At 43.8% G+C, this 21,164-nt stretch overlaps 1 protein-coding gene across 2 annotated transcripts in view; it reads right to left on the reverse strand.

Annotated features, from left to right (window-relative positions):
- LOC124622583 (juvenile hormone esterase-like) overlaps positions 1-21,164 on the reverse strand; it is a 167,295-nt gene that overhangs the window by 62,490 nt on the left and 83,641 nt on the right. For both annotated transcript variants that reach the window (XM_047148331.1, XM_047148330.1), the window contains exons 4-6: positions 20,995-21,136; positions 11,570-11,755; positions 1,383-1,597 (exon numbers count right to left, since the gene is read on the reverse strand). In XM_047148331.1, coding sequence (XP_047004287.1) covers positions 1,383-1,597; positions 11,570-11,755; positions 20,995-21,136 — 543 coding nt within the window. The remainder of the gene's footprint in view (positions 1-1,382; positions 1,598-11,569; positions 11,756-20,994; positions 21,137-21,164) is intronic.

The following is a 21,164-nucleotide window of genomic DNA, read 5'->3' on the forward strand; positions in this document are numbered from 1 at the left end:
AAGTCTTCAGAGATGGAGCGCAAATTCGGATTTCGGGAGGAAATACAGGATCTGACCCAAAAGTTTCGAGGATAAAATTATCCTGTGAACGAGAAGGGCTAGAGGGGCGGAGTTTTCGGAGGTGTGAGGTCTTGCCTAACGAATGGGACTTGGCTAGGCCGCCTCACGGCATTGACAAGAGTGAAGATCGCGCTTCACTCGTAGTGTGTTACGATAACGCTTGGAGATTCGAAATGCAGTGATTAATCGAGCAGTAAACCGCGATAAAATTTTGCGTTAAACTAAAAAATTCTGGCTGTGAGACGGTGGTCGGGACCCGAAAGCCTTCGGGGAGTAACCCAAGTGCCAACCATGAATCAAGAGTGGCGCAAGATGCTCCGGGACGGCCGAGACATCGCCAGAAACGGGCGCTTCTGGTGCCCTTAAACGTTTCAAACGCACCAAAATGTGGAGAGAGTGGGCAAAATTCAGAATAGGAAACGATACCTGAGCATACTAACAGTAGTAGGGGATTGTAGTCTGCTGAAGTCGAATGTTTATAGCATTTTGAGAGACGAGTTAGGGATGAGAAAGGTGTGCACAAAAAATTATCCGAAATGTGCTGACCAATGAACACAAGGGACGTGTAACGAGTTGTTGCAACACCGTGAAAGTGATTCTAATTTTTTGGACAGGCTAGTGACAGATGACGAGACTTAGGTTTTAGAGTACAATCCCGAGTGAAAAAGATAAAGCAGTGAGTGCAACAGGGAAAAATTCACCTCGCATCAGGAAGACCCACATACGCCAATCCAGAGTTAAGGCAATGCTTATTGTCTCTTTTTACTGTGGAGGTTTATTCACAGCGAATTTGTCTCTCAGAGACAAATAGTTAGTGATCAGTCTTACATTCAAGTCCTGCCTCGGTTGCGGGATAGGGGCCAACGCGTCAGGAAAGACATCACGAACAGCTGAATTTTGCATCACGACCCATCGCGCCACACTGTTTTCGCCGTGCGGGTTTCTCACCAGGAACGGTATGGAAACGCTGCCTCAGCGCCGGACACCCCTGATCTGACACAACTGGATTTCTTTTTGTTTCCGAGGACAAAGTCGTTGGAGGAGGTAAGAGAAACTTCCACTCACTGTCGTAAGGAGGAAACGGACGACGCCAGCCAACAAGCCTTTGCAAACTGGGTGAGGCGGTGGTAGCGATATGTAGATGCGGAAGGAATGTGCTTTGAACCTGTATAACGTTTTGTAGATTAAGAATCAATAAATGCCTTTACAAAAAGTTAATATAAAGCTCGCAACTTCTGACGCAGATCCCGTAAAGAGCTACAATGTGCCGGCAAGAAGACGATAGCTGCGGCTTCGCTGCTGCTGGAAGCGGCTGTGCGCACCTTCAGTTGGTCCGTCGCGTCGACGAGGCGCGCGGCATCAACGGTCCTGAGGCAGGCGACCAGCTGCGAGCTGGAACTGGAGCTGGAGTTGGAGGAGTCGCCGTCGCAGCCGACGAGGGCGGCGTGCCGGCGCGCCAGGCCCGCCGGGTCCTCGGTGGGGAACGCCCACGCAGCCACCGAGTTGCCGCTCTCGCTGATGGCCCGGTGGAACAGTCCTGTACACACACACCACGAATCTGCTCGCCTTCTTGCAAGGATGTGACGGGATTCTTTCAAGTTTCTGGAGAGGCCAGGTTGTGGTGATGCGGTTGCTGTACCTAGATAGGCATAGCACTGTCCTCGACAGTTCACGTTACGTCAAGTTAGGCTGGTTATAATGCAACAGCGATGCTGCAGCAGTAGCCTCTACACTCACAGCAGCCTAAATGGTTTTCCATTCTACCTCACAAATGTAAGGGGCAACGGCCTTGCCGCAGTCGATACACCGGTTCCCGTGAGATCACCGAAGCGCTGTCTGGCGTGGCCGGCACTTGGATGGGTGACCATCCAGGTCGCCATGTGCTGTTGCCATTTTTCGGGGTGCACTCAACCTTTTGATGCCAATTGAGGAGCTACTCGACCGAATAGTAGCGGCTCCGGTCAAAGAAAACCATCATAACGACCGCCAGAGCGGTGTGCTGACCACACGCCCCTCCTATTCGCATCCTCAAGTAGGATGACACGGCGGTCGGATGGTCCCGATGGGCCACTTGTGGCCTGAAGACGGAGTGCTTATAAATGTAAGCTGTTGGACAATATCAGTGCATATAAGAATTAGTTTTTGAGTGAATACTCCTCAGTAGTCACAGTGACACCAGATGAACAACCACGTAGTAACGCAGATACGTAGTCCAGCAGTCACATTAACGTGACGACCGCCAATGTTCGGCGTCAACGTGCAACAACCTCTCTCAGGCGGAGTGGCAGCGCTAGCAGCAGATGGTACAGAAGCGTGTTTGAGGGATGCGAAAAACTGTGCAGTCGTTGTTGCAATGCGGAAACAGCTCAATTTACGTAACGCCTAAAAGGACACGGTCGTTGGCTTTCGGGCCAAGTGTGGAAGCATTTCCGAAATATCTAAGTTTGTAAACTGCCGTGGTTAAAATACATCGGGCATGGCAAAATGGCGCTATCCAGATCCGCCACCGAGGGAACTGTGATTCACTAGGGCCATAGATGAATGGGTGAACGATAGGGATGGTGGTTATCGGCAGAACAACCAGTTTTGGGTTACATAAGGTTTTTTTCAACGCCAGTTTAACTGGACTGTCAAAACCACTCAGAATAACCGGTTTCTGAAATAAATGATTTTCCGTTCTTCATTCTTACTATTTTCTATAATAAACGTGGAATCCGAACAGAGGCTGAAACACTTTGACTTTCTCACTTTTAAGAAACATAGAATCAAACTATTAAATTAAATAGGCAAATAAAAGAAAACTTAATCCGCCCATCGTCCTCTGCTTTTCTTGGAAAGTGATAAGTGGTTGACAAGTACAAGGAATCACGATATTCTCCTACTGATTCTAATTTTTTGAAACTCTGCTCAAGCATCACGTTGTAATCGGGGATCACACCACTACTTGGAAATTACGAATATTCAGTGTTAAATGGCGAAAACTGAAGAACTCGAGTTTTTCCGTTTTGAAGGACCATAAGCAGACGCATGTTATGCAGACACAGGCAGAGGATCATCTGCTTTCTATTTTTATTTTAACTATGAACGAACTGTTAAGTTTTAAGTTTTCTCCTTATTTTATATCACGTGTTTGTTGTGGCTTCTCCCTTTTTAATCTTTTAAAGCAAATGGAGAGTTGTAGTTCAATAACGCCTCGACCGTGCTCGACGAACTGGGCTCGGGAGCCATTGCTGCACTGTCGTGCTCGACAAACTGCGTTCTTCCAGCCGTGCTCTCTTGCCGGGCGTGCTCGTCGAATTCAGTTCGGCCGCCTGTTGGCGCTATTGTACGTGCTCAAAGAAAGCGTTTGGGCGTGCAGTCGACCACCTACGAAATTGATTTTGACGTCTATATCAGCCTCTGCAGTCGCTTTACAAAGTGTAAAGTTCTTTCAACGGAGGTCGTTGGCGGTCTTTTCAGTGGAACAATATATTTTGTGAGTCAAATGGTTCAAATAGCTCTGAGCACTATGGGACTTAACTGCTGAGGTCATCAGTCCCCTAGAACTTAGAACTACTTAAACCTAACTAACCTAAGGACATCACACACATCCATGCCCGAGGCAGGATTCGAACCTGCGACCGTAGCGGTCGCGCGGTTCCAGATTGTAGCGCCTAGAACCGTTCGGCCACAGCGGCCAGCCTTGTGAGTCAGTAGAATTTTCCAAGTGCAAACATGTCGAAGCGCTCATCTTCTTCATCTTTGCGTAATGAAGACATTGAACCATTATTACACCAAAGCGATAATGAGTGATCTAGTGACAGTATTTCGAGCGGTGGAAATGACAGTGATGACAATTTCAGTGATAGTGATACAGAAACATCAAGTCTGGAAGAGGACGTCTCACAAGTGCTGACTGCTGACGCTAGTTCTCCAACATCTTGGTCAGTTAAATGTAGTGCTGATAAGAGTAAGCCTCCTTTCACAGGCACACCAGCAGTAAAAACTAGTTTCGATGATCCTCTAGGTCCATTAAATATTTTTACCTTCTTTTTTGGTGACAGCTTGTTAACAATTATATCAAGTGAAACAAAAAAAAAATAAATATGCCGAACAATTTAAAAGTTCATATGCAGACAAAATGAAACAACGATCTCGTGTGCACAAGTGGCTACCTACGAATAATGGAGAGCTCTAATCGTTGTTTGCATTGCTATTTCTCCAAGAAATTGTGCAAAAATCGAATTCGAAATGTATTATTCGAGAAAACAAGTTGCTGAAACTGCAATTTTCCGAAACATTATGTCTGAAAGTAGATCTAAAAAATGTTCAGATGTGTGTGAAATCTAATGGGACTTAAACTGCTAAGGTCATCAGTCCCTAACCTTACACACTACTTAACCTGAATTATCCTAAGGACAAATACGCACACCCATGCCCGAGGGAGGACTCGAACCTCCGCCGGGACCAGCCGCACAGTCCATGACTGCAGCCCCTAAGACTGCTCGGCTAATCCCGCGCGGCAAAGTAGATCTAGACTTCTCTTGAAGTTCCTTCATTTCAATGACAATACTTTGTATTCACAAGACTGTGGAATTCCTTCCAAACTGTTCAAACTGAAACCTGTCATTCACCATTTACAAGAAAAAAAATTGAAGAGGTTTATACGCCGGAACAAGGATTGTCAATTGATGAATCCCTCCTACTGTGGAAAGGGCGGCTTCCATTGAAACGTGCTCCTGTTGAAATTAAGCCATTTTGTCTGTGCGAAGCAAAATGTGGCTATTTGTGTCGCTTTATCATTTACACAGGAAGAGACACAGTGTTTGAGCCACAATATAATGAATATCCTTTAGCGTCGGAAGTTGTTTTGTCGTTACTCGAAGGGTATTTTGACAAGGGATATACGGTTTTTACTAACCGATTCTATTCAAGTCGCCAGCTGTTAGATTTTTTTGCATCCAAAAGCACTGACTGTATTGGAACAGTTACGGTGAACAGAAAAGAAATGCCAGCAGCTTTGAGGGAGGGAAAACTGGAGAAAGGTCAAGTTAAGGCCATTTATAGAGGAAAGTTGATGGCGATGCGATGGCGAGATGTGTACACTCTATCCAGTATCTACAGTAACGAACTAAAAGAAACTGAGAAGAGGAGAACAGTAAAAACAAAGCCTGAAGTTATGCTGAAATACAATGACAGAGCCGGCCGTGGTGGCCGAGCGGTTCTCGGCGCTTCAGTCCGGAACCGCGCGACTGCTACGGTCGCCGGTTCGAATCCTGCCTAGGGCATGGATGTGTGTGATGTCTTTAGGTTAGTTAGGTTTAAGTAGTTCTAAGTTCTAGGGGACTGATGACCTCAGATGTTAAGTCCCATAGTGCTCAGAGCCATTTGAACCATTTGAACAATGACAGAATGGGTGGCGTTGATTTGGCTGACCAGTGCATGACAAATTATACTGCCCCAAAAAAATCCGCCTGCGAAAATATTATATGAAGCAGTTTCGCCATTTCATGGGCGTGACAGCTCTTAATTAGAACTTCATATATAAGAAACTTAGTGGAAAATTGGGACGACACGATTTTCAAATTCGTCTAATCGAAAGTTTACTGCAAAAATACATTGCACATGTTGCTTCGTCCTCTCAGCACAGTAAGGTTGGACGCCCCTGCCGAGTTTCAGCTCCAACACGTTTGGTAGGCCGGTACTTTCCCAAACATATTCCAGCTACTGAAAACAAGAAGGCGCCGACACGAAAATGCCGAGTGTGTTCAACAAACTGGATGACAACGGGAAAAAGTAAGAAGAGAAACGCGTGTGTATTGTGAAGAGTGCGATGTTGGATTGTGTGTAATACCATGCTTTGAGCTATACTAAAACTCCCGGACTGAGCAGCACTGGAGGGGCCGACAGTAGCCCGCCAGTGGGCGCTTTTCGTCACAACAAACAGCACTGTCGAGGGGTCAGTAATAATGCCGTTATGTAATGCGACTTATGCCCGACGACGACATACCACGTACAAGGGCACCATCTAATAGACCACCCCACATGCTAACAGGTGTGTATGTTGCTCGATTCAGTTGGCGTTGTTATTAAAATAACACTGATCGCTTTCCCAATTTTCTACAATAGCGCAATGTTTCAAAGCAATGCAAATGTTGCGAATCCAAATCACCATTCTTTAAAAAAGGATTGTTTAAAAACAAAGAAAATCTTTTCTACTGCTGCCGTGGCTAACTGATATTTTGGTCTTTTACCCGATTATTACTAGAGAATGAAATTCTAGCAAGGAGATGTCGTTAGTGGTGCGATCCACTTTTTGAAACTCTCTATGCGGTGATGTAGGTTAAGATCTCAGGTACCACACCCTGCAGACATTCACCCTGGTGGGGTCCTCGTTTTCGAATAGTTGACGAAAAAAAAAATCTGAATTTTGCATAATGCTTAATAACATTAAAAGAAGGTGAGTTATACAGACTAGATGCGTGGTTTAATGAAGAGGACAATAAGTTAACATGTTAGAGTTTTTTGGGTTCAAATACTTGTCAGCTGCAGTAAATTTAAAAAAAAAAATGTTTACCGGAATGACCTCGATCATTATTTTTATTCATTTAATTGATTTAAACGTAAATTTTTATTGCTATTTCTTTGTCACATTACTTTATTACCACATGAACTATTATTATTTGTTTTATTTTTCCTTTATATCATTCTTTTTTCCAATCTGAATTTCTGTAAATATTAATTCAATATAATTATGTATTGTAATATCTGATTATTTGAAAATGCCGATCAATCAGTTAAAAAACAAATTGACTGAGCAGCGGTGTGAAAAATGTATTTTTCGTTATCAGATGTACAGTTTTCTTTTTTTGAACGCAGACGAAGATTTAATCGAAAGAAGGGTTTACAAGTATAACTAAATTTAAAAAAAAATGAGAAATAGATATTAGGAACGCAATAATGTGGACGAAAAAACAGGGTGATAAAACAAAAGAAAGTGAGTCGCAATTAATACATAAAATTAATTAGAAAGACATGAACAAGGATTTAAGTGTAAAAGGAGTGATAGGAAGAAAAATGAGAGCAAATGAAGAAGTTGATATTATGATTAAAATGATGTGACAGGGGAATGGAAATAAAAAATTACATTTAAATCAATTAATAAAATAAAATGACGATCAAAGTCATTTCGATAAAGACTTAAAATTGAAAAAGGGTTACTGCATTTGACAAGATTTGAATCCACACCCTCTTACATAGAAAGCTATCATCGTATCCATTACATCACGCAACCAAACTGTTTAGCTTAGCTTTTTAACACTAATGATTTTCACACAAAATTCGATTTTTTTTCGTCAGTTGCTCGCAAATGAGTACGCATCAGGGAGAATGGCTGCAGTGTGTGTTAGCACGGCTCTTAACCTACATAACGATATAGTCGATCCCACCGCTGGGGACATATCGGTAACAGGAAGAGGCTGCTTTTTCTTCTTTCCAGAGGTCGGTAGAATACATTATTTGGTCCAAACGGATCGGAATCGTTACGGCTCATATGTATCTCTTTCAAGTTTTGCAATAACTATCGATTACTTTTTGTTCTAAAACTCGGAATTCATGGCTGTCCATGAATACTTAGGTATTCTTTCTCCTGCTCGTAAAACCCGCTGGTTCTCTATAGCAACTCCAGTGCCTGGCTGTTTAGTGGCAAACCTAGATGCAAAAGATTGTCGTTAGGTGAACGACGTCTTTTAGGTGGCATTTTTCTTCATTCTTACAAACTCATACGTCGTGTACTCCATGAAGTCACAGCTCTGACACAAAGACCAGTGATAATTTACATGAAGCTCATTAAAGGTTTTAGATGAGCTTTGCTATTTGAGAGACTAAATAACTAAAGATAGCCAATGTAGCGAGGATATACAATCCACAGTGACACTAGCAGGGAAAGAATTTCGGAAAAAGATAAATTTATTAACAATGAATATAAATTTAAATGTTAACAAGTCTCTTCTGTCGGTATTTGTCTGCAATACAGTGTAGTACAGAAGTGAAACACTAATGATAAACTGTTCAGACAAGAAGAGAATAGAAGCTTTTGAAATGTGGTACTCCAGTAGATTAGATGGGTAGATCACATAACTAATGAGGAGGTATTGAATAGAATTGGGGAGAAGAGGAGTTTGTGGCACAACTTGACAAGGAGAAGGGACCGGTTGGTAGGACATGTTCTGAGGCATCAAGGGATCACAAATTTAGCATTGGCGGGCAGCTTGGAGGGTAAAAACCGTAGAGGGAGACCAAGAGATGAATACACTAAGCAGATTCAGAAGGATGTAGGTTGCAGTAAGTACTGGGAGATGAAGAAGCTTGCACAGGATAGAGTAGCATGGAGAGCTGCAGCAAACCAGTCTCAGGACTGAAGACCACAACACAACACTCCAGAATAATGTCCAAAATTAAACTGGTAGATCGAATAAGGTATACTGAATAGAACTGAGTAAGAAATAAATTTTTATTACAACTTGACTAAAGCAAGGGATAGGTTAATGGGACATGTCCCTGGCATCAAGGAATCAGAAATTTTGTATTGGAGGCAAGTAGGGAGGATAAAAATTGTAGAATTAGACAAGGCTCGAATACATTCAGCAGGCTCCAATGGACGTGGATTGCATTATTTATGTAGACAATAAGAGGCTTGCACAGAATATAGTAGCGACGAGAACTGCATCAAACCATTTTGCCTTTTAATAAATGACTTAGGAAAGTCGTTCATTACATAATTCAGAATCGCCCCGTTTTGCATTGTGCGACGGCAGAAAATAGGGAAACGCAACAGTGAGCACAGCAGAAACAAACCTAGGCCTAGGAATTTGCCACAGGTCCAGTCTGTACACGTAATTTTTAAAATTCACGATAAAGATGGGCGGGTGCCAGCGAGTGTCTTAGAGGGATACTTCGCCGTTTATTCGCGCATGTGTCGACGTTACATCCCTCGGTGATCACGCGACAGGAGGAAACAAAATAGGATCGCTGAAAAAGCATTAGAACCCTTTGCTGCTTTGGATCACGTTTAAATTGCCTCGAGAGGTGTTGAATGGTGCCCAGTGGTTCCAACTTGTACACAGAGGACCAACTGAGGTCGCGCTGCGCTCCAAAGGTGTCAGACAGTGTCCATAAACTTACTATGTGTTCTGCCTCACGGCAGGTCTGATCATGGGGGAAGCCTCGCCAGAGAGGTCCACCGCATAAGCGTCTAGGGAAGTGATTCCAGTGAAGGTTTCCCGTTGCCTTCCACTGATGATGATGAAATGATCATGGGGACAACAGAACACCCAGTCGCTGAGCGGAGAAAATCTTCGACTCAGCCGGGAATCGAACCCACGCCCCTTGGCGTAACAGACCGCCACGCTGACCACTCAGCTATCGGAGCGGAATGTCCTTAATGAAGGACTGAAACGTCCGAGGGTTAGAGCAGTCTCAAAGTTTGCCAAGGACTCCTTCCTGTCACTCGTCGCAATGCAGACTGTCGTTTTCGACCGCGAAATGTATGGGAATCAACGCCCCAGGGGAAAAGGTGCTTTCATGGCGGTCCTGCGGCCATTTCGTACCGATGCGTTGCAACTGGAATGTTTTTTCTCGGCCACTCGTAATAAAAACCGTGTGATTACAACGCCGTGCATCGCGGTTCTAAACTCCATCGCAGACATAGTTTCAAACCTGACACTTTTCCTGACTGGCGCCCCCCACAAAATTACGAATGGAGGAAGATTACTCTCTTACTATATTTTCGCTGTTCGTGCAGTAAAACTGTCTCATCAAGCGTGCTGTTGTAATTTATTACTTCTTTACTAGTTACTGTATTTGCAACACATTTCTCAAACACTGTTCACGTATACCGTTGAATGTACCAGCAAAAATATGTCAATGTGTGGCACACGGTTCAGGAGAGATGACGTCATGAACACTGGGTTGTGTGAAAAAGAAACTGCAGGGTGAAAAAAAAAATGGTTCAAATGGCTCTGAGCACTATGGGACTCAACTGCTGAGGTCATTAGTCCCCTAGAACTTAGAACTACTTAAACCTAACTAACCTAAGGACATCACAAATATCCATGCCCGAGACAGGATTCGAACCTGCGACCGTAGCGGTCTTGCGGTTCCAGACTGCAGCGCCTTTAACCGCACGGCCACTTCGGCCGGCCTGCAGGGTGAAATTGGCTAGAGATACAGATGAAATATACGTACAAATATGTGTGAAATACGTTAAATATAGGTGAAATATATGTGACAAGTGTGAACCCGGGTAAAGCTTCAGGTAAAATGCAACTCCTAAACTCCTGGATCGATTTCAACAAAAAAAAATGGTTCAAATGGCTCTGAGCACTATGGGACTCAACTGCTGAGGTCATTAGTACCCTAGAACTTAGAACTACTTAAACCTAACTAACCTAAGGACATCACAAATATCCATGCCCGAGACAGGATTCGAACCTGCGACCGTAGCGGTCTTGCGGTTCCAGACTGCAGCGCCTTTAACCGCACGGCCACTTCGGCCGGCCTGCAGGGTGAAATTGGCTAGAGATACAGATGAAATATACGTACAAATATGGGTGAAATACGTTAAATATAGGTGAAATATATGTGACAAGTGTGAACCCGGGTAAAGCTTCAGGTAAAATGCAACTCCTAAACTCCTGGATCGATTTCAACAAAAAAAAATGGTTCAAATGGCTCTGAGCACTATGGGACTCAACTGCTGAGGTCATTAGTCCCCTAGAACTTAGAACTAGTTAAACCTAACTAACCTAAGGACATCACAAATATCCATGCCCGAGGCAGGATTCGAACCTGCGACCGTAGCGGTCTTGCGGTCCCAGACTGCAGCGCCTTTAACCGCACGGCCACTTCGGCCGGCCGATTTCAACAAAACTTGGTACACATGCTACCCACTAGTTGGAAATAAATACTGTGGTGGTAAGGACCACCAACTTCCTAGTGGGATGGAGATGACAAAACGGTGATGGAGGAAGGTGGGGAGGAGGAGACTGATAGAGAGGGGAAGGAGCAGATGGACATACGTAGATAGGGGGAGAACGAGATGAAGAGTGAGATGGGGAAGAGGATATTGTCAGGGAAAGGGAAGGGAAGAAGGTGAACAGTGGCTCCTCCAAACCATATTTTCGAAGTCCGGTGAATAACACACTCGTAGACATTCTCACAATAACTCAATGACATTGATATATCTGAATGCAAATGGGATGGATGCCCCTATACGTCCTGTAAGTATCGATGGTACAGAGTAAACAGCGCTTGAAATAACATTCTTGTACCTTTTTTGTAGTGACAATGGCAGTTTTTTGTGAGGATTTGCAGGCTACACTCGTGATCGAACAACTGCCGAAACGCACTCAGCACATTCTGTCAATCTTTCCTAGCTTACGGCCTTAATTTATGAAGCGGACGACTTTCCGCCTGCAGCGTCGTCTCTTAACATGCATGCAGTGCGGAGTGCAGGGTGCAGGGTGCTTACCGGCCGACATGGGCGACAGCATGTGGAGATGCACGGAGCCGGCGCCCGCGCTCTGTCCGAAGATGGTGACGGCGCTGGGGTCCCCGCCGAAGGCGGCCACGTGGTCGCGCACCCAGCGCAGGGCCGCCACCTGGTCCTTCATGGCGGCGTTGCCCGGCGCCTCCTCGTCGTCCACGCTCAGGAAGCCTGCTTACGTGCAACACAGTACGTGAAATCGCAGCACAGACTAAACTCACACTTCTAATTGGTTAGTTATATGGTTCTGACTCCCTCTCATCAGAGAAGAACTTTACTTTTAATCTATAAACATATTTTGAGAATAACATATGTGGAAGCAGTATTGATGAAGAAGAGAAATAGAAAGAGAAAAAGAACCAGGTAGGGAAAGTGAAAGATGGAGAAACGGAAAGCTTAAAAAATGTTCCATAAAGAACACACCTTTTAAAATGCCCGCCATTTCTCTTCTAGTAATTTGGCAGCTTTGAACGGTGCACTGTTTTCATCTACTTTCTTTGTGGTTAGTAACAGAGCGCTTCACGATGTAACAGCATATAACTTATTACAAATGAGGTGAATGTTGTACAGAGACTGATTACAAAGTCTGTGGAATGTTTGGTCAACGTAGATAGTGTCGGAAGTTCCATGCGGCTTTTCGCGGATGATGCTGCAGTATACAGAAAAGGTGCAGCATTACAAAATTGCAGCGAAGTGTAGGAAGATCTGCAGCGGATAGGCACTGGGTGCAGGGAGTGGCAACTGACCCATAACATAGACAAATATAATGTATTGCGAATGCATAGAAAGAAGGATCCTTTATTGTATGTTTATATGATAGCGGAACAAACACTGGTAGCAGTTACTTCTGTAAAATATCCGGGAGTAGGAGTACGGAACGATTTGAAGTGGAATGATCATATAAAATTAGTTGTTGGTAATGCGGGTGCCAGGTTGAGATTCATTGGGAGAGTGCTTAGAAAATGTAGTCCATCAACAAAGGTGGTGGCTTACAAAACACTCGTTCGACCTATTCTTGAGTATTGCTCATCAGTGTGGGATCCGTACCAGGTCGGGTTGACACAGGAGGTAGAGAAGATCCAAAGAAGAGCGGCGCGTTTTGTCACAGGGTTATTTGGTAAGCGTGATAGCGTTACGGAGATGATTAGCAAACTCAAGTGGCAGACTCTGCAAGAGAGGGTCTCTGCATCGCGGTGTAGCTTGCTGTCCAGGTTTCGAGATGGTGCTTTTCTGGATGAGGTATCGAATATATTGCCTCCCCCTACTTATACCTCCCGAGGAGATGACGAATGTAAAATTAGAGAGATTCGAGCGCGCACGGAGGCTTTCCGGCAGTCGTTCTTCCCGCGAACCATACGCGACTGGAACAGGAAAGGGGGTAATGACAGTGGCACGTAAAGTGCCCTCCGCCACACACCATTGGGTGGCTTGCGGAGTATAAATGTAGATGTAGATGAATGCACCTGTAGCATATCGACCGTATTCGGTCAAAAAGTATGCCAGAGCGGAACTGAGCTACAAGAGAGTCAGCCACAGGCATTCTAGGTTGTTATGCAATCCGAAGCAAAACACGGCCGACAGGTGTCGTAAAGCAGAGCCAGCTGCCACAGTGCAGTAACAGCCGACGCTGCAATACACCGGCCGAAGAATGAAAGCCTTTCCTCATCTGCCAGTGTTGAAGTGTTTAGAGTAAATGTCTTAAGCTCTAAACAATGACAGTCTGAAGCGTATAAGTACTCGGTCGTTCGTGTACTAAAATATTATCTCGGTATCACGGCCTGCGCCACGAGCCTGTGGCACCCGGAGCGACATCCTGGATGTAGTACGGGATCCGCTGTTCGACCACAGGACAAGGCAGCTTGCGCCGAGTCACGAGGCAGCTGCCGCTGGAGGAGAGAGCCGCCCGCTCGCTGGAGGGAGATGGCGACCGCCTCCACGGAATTGTCAGCTGCGCTGTGGTCACAGCCGGAGATGTCTCTGACAGCGGCATTCGAGTGACACCACCTTCGTCCCCGCTCTCTGTGCTGTCAGCAATGCCGTACGTCTATTGCATCGCATGAGAGGCAGCTAGACGCCTCCACCAAGCTGCTCCTGAGAACTACGGCCGACGGCCTCAATAAGGAAGTTAACTACACCTACCGTCGTCTTGACATCTCATTTCACTCAGGTGACAATCCATGAGTCATCTAACAGACTGTCACACTGTGACAGATTAACTCCTAAATTTGAGAAAACCGATTCGTTTGTGTACACTAAACACTTGGGCGTCTTCGTGTCAGCCGATCTGCGGGAAATATCACCATAGCGAATGATAATGTCGCTGCGAGTATGGTGAAATCTATTCGCTGATGTTCATAACAACTGGGTATTCCCAGAACAAGCGTGCAACGAATTCTGAAAGAAAATCTGCACCTTTAGGGGGCCTATGTGTGTTCACGACGGCATAATTTGATCGTAAAGAGATGTTTTGGTTACTATCTGACACAGGAATTTGGGAAAACGTCAAGAGGCAGGAAGCTGTCTTAGTTAGACATTGTAGAAGTCACAGTAGCCTTGCAGCGTACTTTTAAGATATTCGTCTTTTTATTTCTGAATAATATCTCTTTGTTTACTTGCATAGCATTATGTTACATCTGAAATGCAGGAATCACTACTGTGATTACAAGTTACATGTTGATGTAATGTTAGACTAACAAACGCGCAACTGAAATAGATTTGCGAATTATAAACGAAGGTAAATCGTCTGAAATATCGGAGAAGTCTATCTCTGTTCGATTACACAGTTGACGATAAATCAATAGAAACAGTAACAAAAGTAAAAATCTAGGAGTAGCCCTGTGGAGCGTCCGAAAGTGAAATGACCACTTAAAGCTATTAGGAGGAAAAGCAGATGCAGTCTAAGATTCCCTGGAAGAACCCCGAGCAAATATGATTAAGCCACGAAAGCGTGGCTTACGAAACACTCGTTCGACGGATCCTTGAGACGGATAGTTCGCCTGGGACCCTGACCAGGTATTGTTAATAGGACAGATAGATAACGTCCAACGAAGAGCGGCGCGTTTAGTTACTGGCAAGAGCAACAGACGCTACATGAGAGGCACCGTGCGCCACGAAGAAACTAGCTACTGGAATTGCGAGAGCGTCCGTTCCAAGAAGAGTCAGGTAACATTTCCCCTACATGCATCTCAAGAAAGGGTTACAACTATAATCTCAGAAAAAACTGAATTCATGTCACTGTTCAGGATAAATTGTAGGTCCCTGTAATAGCTGCCTTGGGAAGTCAGTTCACAGAATGAAGGAAAGCAAAAGCAGACGACCTCCAATAGTACCGTACCTAGTAAGCCACTATGGTGCTCAAACGAATCTTCTGGTTGATGACAGCATTAAGAGTCGGTCATTGGCTCAGCGAACAAAATGTGTATGGTAAAATGCCAGACTACAAATCCAAAAATATTCAGTTCGACCCTCAGTGAGTCCTGGGCTTTTTATCTTTCACTTATCATTTCTTCCACCTCTGGAAAAGTTTGATGATGTAAAAAAATGTCAAGTTGCACCGTGTTTCGTAATCCTCGCTAAGCTCAGGCTATTACTAGCTGGGTAAATTAGTTCTAAGGTTGGAGGCGTACCACATCCAGTAGGATCATGCCTAGTTAAGCGTTCTAGTTTTCAACTGTGTTTTTCCCAGCTCAATTTTGTTTACGTGGTGTTATTGAGAGAAAGGTCAGTCAAGAAATCATTTATTTACTGATGCAGTTAGCTGCCTTCCTAGCGGACTCCACCCTGGCTGGGTTGGTAGTTGACTCCAATTTGGGGCTCGCGTGTCAAAACGAGCTCTAGCTATTTCGTGCAGACGGGTGTGAAGACTATATGCAAACTGACGTGTTATGCTTGTGGTGTAGCTGATGATGATAAAAGTAGAGGGATATGGTGAAACAGATTAAGGGAGATGGTTGAACAGCTTACATTTCTCTATAACCTCCAAGTGGCCGTCGAAGACTAGCTACCCCCTTCCAACGAACGAATCGCCATGAACAGAGCTACATTCTCTCACAGAGTCGGAGAGTGTAAAGAGGTTTGAAATTCTAGCTCAGGACATTGGGGTAAACACCAGTAATCGAGAATTTTACGTGACCTCCACTCCGCCCCCTGCTAGTCGTATGCTAATGATGAAAACTGTTGCACGATTACAGATTGCCACATAGGACTCAGAGGTGGCGCAGTGGTTAGACACTGGACTCGCATCCTTCCCTAATCCAATGAGACCGATGACCTCGCTGTCTGGTCTCCTTCCCCAAACAACCCCAACCCCAACATAGGACTCAGTGGGCCGCAGTATAGCCGTACGTCAGAGAGACCAGCTCCAGAGGCGCGTAGCAGCTGCGTAAGTTCGTCGGATTAGGTTTGAATATTTGCTCTGTCGCAGGGTAACATATTACGACTAAAAGTTGTTGAGTTCTGCGCGAAGCATTGAACTTCATGTATTGAGTTTAATCAATATGTAATGGCAAATCTGTACTAAATATTTTCAAATGTATCATTAGCTGCCTTTTCAGCGAAGTAAACTGATACTATTTTTTATTACTCGTATCTTGCAAAAGGGACAAATTTTACATCTTCTGAAAATCAAACTGCAAGAACACTGATGTAGTATATTAGAGACAACGAAGTGCCTAAAACAGAACACTGCTGTGGTACACCATGTCTGATCGTCGTCTGTTCGCAGATCATGTAGTTGTCTACAAGAAACTAGCAACGCCAGGAGGCAGTATCGATTTGCAGAATCAACTACAGTGGACTGATCAATGGTGCAGGCTGAGGCAGTTGACCCTGAACGTAAATAAATTTAACGTATTGCGCATGTATAGGAAAAGAAATCTACTACTGTACGACGACACTATTGATGACAAATTTTTGAAAACGTTCTCTATCGTAAAATATCTAGGAGTAACATCCCACCCCATTAGCTGAGAGGTGAGTACGTCTGACTACCATGCAGCGGGCCCAGTTTCGATTCCCAGGCGCGTCGGAGATTTTCTCCGCTCGGGGACTGGGTGATGTGTTTTCAACATCATCATTTCATCATTATTGGCACGCATGTGGCCCAAAGTGCAGTCAACTGAAAAAACTTGAAGTTCGGAGGTTCTACTTCCCCAAGTGGGGACTCACAGCCACCAGTGGCATACGATCACTCCATTTCATCACGAGTAACTATCCAGAGAGACCTTAAATGGAATAACCAGCAGGAAAAGCAGATGCCACATCGAGAATCATAGGAAGAATCTTAAGGAAATGTAACTCATCCGCGAATAAGGTAGCTCGATTCTTGAGTGTTATTCATTAATCTAGGTCCATTGCCAGGTTCGACTGGTAGAAGAGAAAGAGAAGATCCAACGAAGATGGGCGCGTTTTGGCACGGGTTTGTTTAGTCGGCGCGAGAGCGTTACAAAGAGGCTACAAGAGAAGCACTGTGCATCATTCGCTACTGAAATTTCGTGAGAATACTTTCCCGCAAGAGTCGGAGAACATATTACTTCCTCCCACATACATTTCGCGAAATGACCACGACGAGAAAATTCAAGAAATAAGAGCGAATACAGAGGCTCACCGACAATCATTTTTTGCCCGCGCCATTTGCGAGTGGAACAGGAAAGAGGGGATCATTTAGTGGTAGGAAAGTAGGCTCCGCCACACACCGTCAGTTGGCTTGTGGAGTAAATGGTTCAAATGGCTCTGAGCACTATGGGACATAACATCTGAGATCATCAGTCCCCTTGAACTTAGAATTACTTAAATCTAACTAACCTAAGGACATCACACACTTCCATGCCCGATGCAGGATTCTAACCTACGACCGCAGCAATCGCACAGTTCCGGACTGAAGCGCCTAGAACTGCTCGGACACAGCGGCCGGGGCTTGCGGAGTATTAATGTAGATGTAGAAATTAAGAGACCTTTTTTTAAGGTGATGGATACGAAACTCACAGACACTGCTTTCCATCGTGGGGATAATAGAGAAACCATGGACCTACTGCGTCTATAAATCCTCGCGGGTAATGTTGTTCACAGATGAAGTCCTCAATAAGGTAGACGATGAGGGAATTAGTATATTTCATCAAAATATACAAGGTATTAGAGATAAAGTTAGTGAACTGCTTATAGATGTTGACTCTGAAATTATTGGTATATCTGAACACTTCTTAAATAAGGAGATAATTCAGAGGCTTCCTTTACCAGGATACAGGTTGGCTGGCAGCTTTTCTAGGAGCTCTTTGCGGTGTGGGGGAGTAGCCATGTATGTGAAAAACAGTATCCCATTTGAGTCAATTGATGTTTCAAAGTACTGCACTGAAAAGGTGTTTGAATGTTGTGCAGGTGTGGTTAAATTTAGTGGAGCTAAACTTCTTACTGTTGTCATTTATAGATCCCCAGACTCCGATTTCACAACATTTTTGCTAAAGCTAGAGGAGGTTCTTGGTTCACTTTATAGGAAATACAAAAAGTTAGTTATATGTGGTGACTTCAATATTAATTGTATAAGTGATTGTGCAAGGAAAAGGATGCTGGTAGACCTCCTTAATTCATATAATCTTATGCAAACCGTATTCTTTCCAACGAGAGTGCAAGGGAACAGTAGAACAACCATAGACAATATTTTTGTTCATTCCTCATTACTAGAAGGGCATTCTGTTAGCAAAAAGGTGAATGGCCTTTCAGATCATGATGCACAAATTTTAAGTCTAAAAGATTTTTGTGCTGCAACACATGTTAATTATAGTTACCAACTTTTTAGGAAAGCTGATCCAGTTGCTGTACAGACTTTTGTAAACCTTATCAAGGAACAAGAGTGGCAAGATGTTTATAGTGCTGATAAGGTAGACGATAAATATAATGCTTTCCTCAAGACTTTTCTCGTGCTCTTTGAAAGTTGCTTTCCGTTAGAACGTTCAAAACAGGGTACTAGCACAAACAGGCAGCCTGGGTGGCTGACTAAAGGGATAAGAATATCTTGTAGAACAAAGTGGCAATTATATCAAAACGTTAGAAACAGTCAAAATCTAAATGCAGCAGCCCATTACAAACAGTATTGTAAGGTGCTTAAAAAAGTTATTAGGAAGGCAAAAAGTATGTGGTATGCAGATAGAATAGCTAAGTCTCAGGATAAAATTAAAACCATATGGTCAGTCGTAAAGGAAGTGGCTGGTCTGCAGAGACAGGTCGAGAATATAGAATCAGTGCGTTGTGGGGATGTCCGTGTTACTGATAAGTCGCATGTATGTACAGTACTTAATAATCACTTTCTGAATATAGCAGGTGAACTAAATAGAAACCTAGTCCCAACAGGGAATCATATAGCGCTCTTAGAAAAAAGTGTTCCGAGACTGTTACCTGAAATGCTCCTCCATGATACTGACAAGAGGGAGATTGAGTTAATAATTAAATCACTAAAGACCAAGAACTCTCATGGATATGACGGGGTATCTAGCAGAATACTGAAGTATTGTTCCACGTATGTTATCTCAGTACTTAGCCATATCTGTAACTTTTCCTTTAGGAGTGGTCGGTTTCCTGACCGATTAAAGTACTCGGTAGTGAAGCCACTTTATAAAAAGGGAGACAGGGATAATGTTGACAATTATAGACCTATTTCTATGCCATCGGTGTTTGCTAAAGTTATCGAGAGGGTTGTATATACAAGGTTACTGCAGCATTTAAATTCACATAATTTGCTGTCAAATGTACAGTTTGGTTTTAGAAATGGCTTAACAACTGAAAATGCTATAGTCTCTTTTCTCGGTGAGGTTTTGGACGGATTAAATAAAAGGTTGCGAACGTTAGGTGTTTTCTTTGATTTAACGAAGGCTTTTGACTGTGTTGACCACAAAATATTACTGCAGAAGTTGGAACATTATGGAGTAAGGGGAGTAGCTTACAATTGGTTCGCCTCCTACTTTAAGAACAGAAAGCAGAAGGTAATCCTCCGCAATATTGAGAGTGGTAATGATGTTCAGTCGCAATGGGGCACTGTTAAATGGGGCGTTCCCCAAGGGTCGGTGCTGGGGCCACTGCTGTTCCTTATTTATGTAAATGATATGCCTTCTAGTATTACAGGTGATTCAAAAATATTTCTGTTTGCTGATGACACCACCTTGGTAGTGAAGGATCTTGTGTGTAATATTGAAACATTATCAAATAATGTAGTTCATGATATAAGTTCGTGGCTTGTGGAAAATAATTTGATGCTAAATCACAGTAAGACTCAGTTTTTACAGTTTCTAACCCACAATTCAACAAGAACTGACATTTTAATCAGACAGAATGGGCATGTTATAAGCGAGACGGAACAGTTCAAGTTCCTAGGCGTTTGGATAGATAGTAAGCTGTTGTGGAAAGCCCATGTTCAGGATCTTGTTCAGAAACTAAATGCCGCTTTATTTACCATTAGAACAGTATCTGAAATAAGTGACATTTCAACACGAAAGTAGTCTACTTCGCATATTTTCATACGCTTATGTCATATGGTATTATTTTTTGGGGTAATTCTTCTGATTCAAAAAGGGTATTTTTGGCTCAAAAACGGGCTGTTCGAGCTATGTATGGTGTAAGTTCGAAAACCTCTTGTCGACCCCTATTCAATAGTCTGGGAATTTTGACATTGCCCTCACAGTATGTATTTTCTTTAATGTCGGTTGTTGTTAGCAATATTAGCTTATTCCCAAGAGTTAGCAGCTTTCACTCAGTTAATACTAGGCAGAAATCAAATCTGCATGTGGAATGTACTTCCTTGACTCTTGTGCAGAAAGGAGTGCAGTATTCTGCTGCATCCATTGTCAATAAGCTACCACAAGAACTCAAAAATCTTAGCAGTAGCCCAAACACTTTTAAGTCTAAACTGAAGAGTTTCCTCATGGCTCACTCCTTCTATTCTGTCGAGGAGCTCCTGGAAGAGATAAAAAATTAAGCAAATTCCAGTGTTACATTCTTGATTTTCTTTATTTAAACTAACGACTTGTCGCCTGAATATATTTCTTGTATTTCATTTTATCTGTTTCTACAATCGTGTTATAATTTCATGTATTGACTCGTTCCATGACCATGGAGACTTCTCTTATATGTGGTCCCACGGAACAATAAATAAATAAATAAATAAAAAAGAAAGGGCGTTAATGTAGCGGGGTGGGCAAGTGGCAGGGTACTCAGTGCTTCTCATCTGACCTCCACAAGACGGGTCAAACTGCTTGTCACCGTCTTGTAATTTTCGTATACAACTTAAAAGAAACCAAATGATTCATCATCGCAATCTCTGTTATTTCTGCACTTGAACTACTGAAGCAATTTGGGGTTTTATTTACAAAACCATAGAGCGAAGAGTAAAAACGACGGAAATGCACGAAGAGGAGGACGGTACTGACCTAAGACGCCGAGGCGGTAGTTGAAGGTGACTAGGACGATGTCGCGGTCCATGAGGAACTCCGGCCCGGTCAGCACGGAGACGCCGCTGCCGCCGAACCAGGCGCCCCCGTGCAGGTACACCATCACCGGCAGCTGACTCCGCTGGAAGCACACGGGACCCGCCGTCAGC

This window comes from Schistocerca americana, chromosome 7 (assembly GCF_021461395.2).
Source record: "Schistocerca americana isolate TAMUIC-IGC-003095 chromosome 7, iqSchAmer2.1, whole genome shotgun sequence".
Taxonomy (NCBI): Eukaryota; Metazoa; Arthropoda; class Insecta; order Orthoptera; family Acrididae; genus Schistocerca; species Schistocerca americana.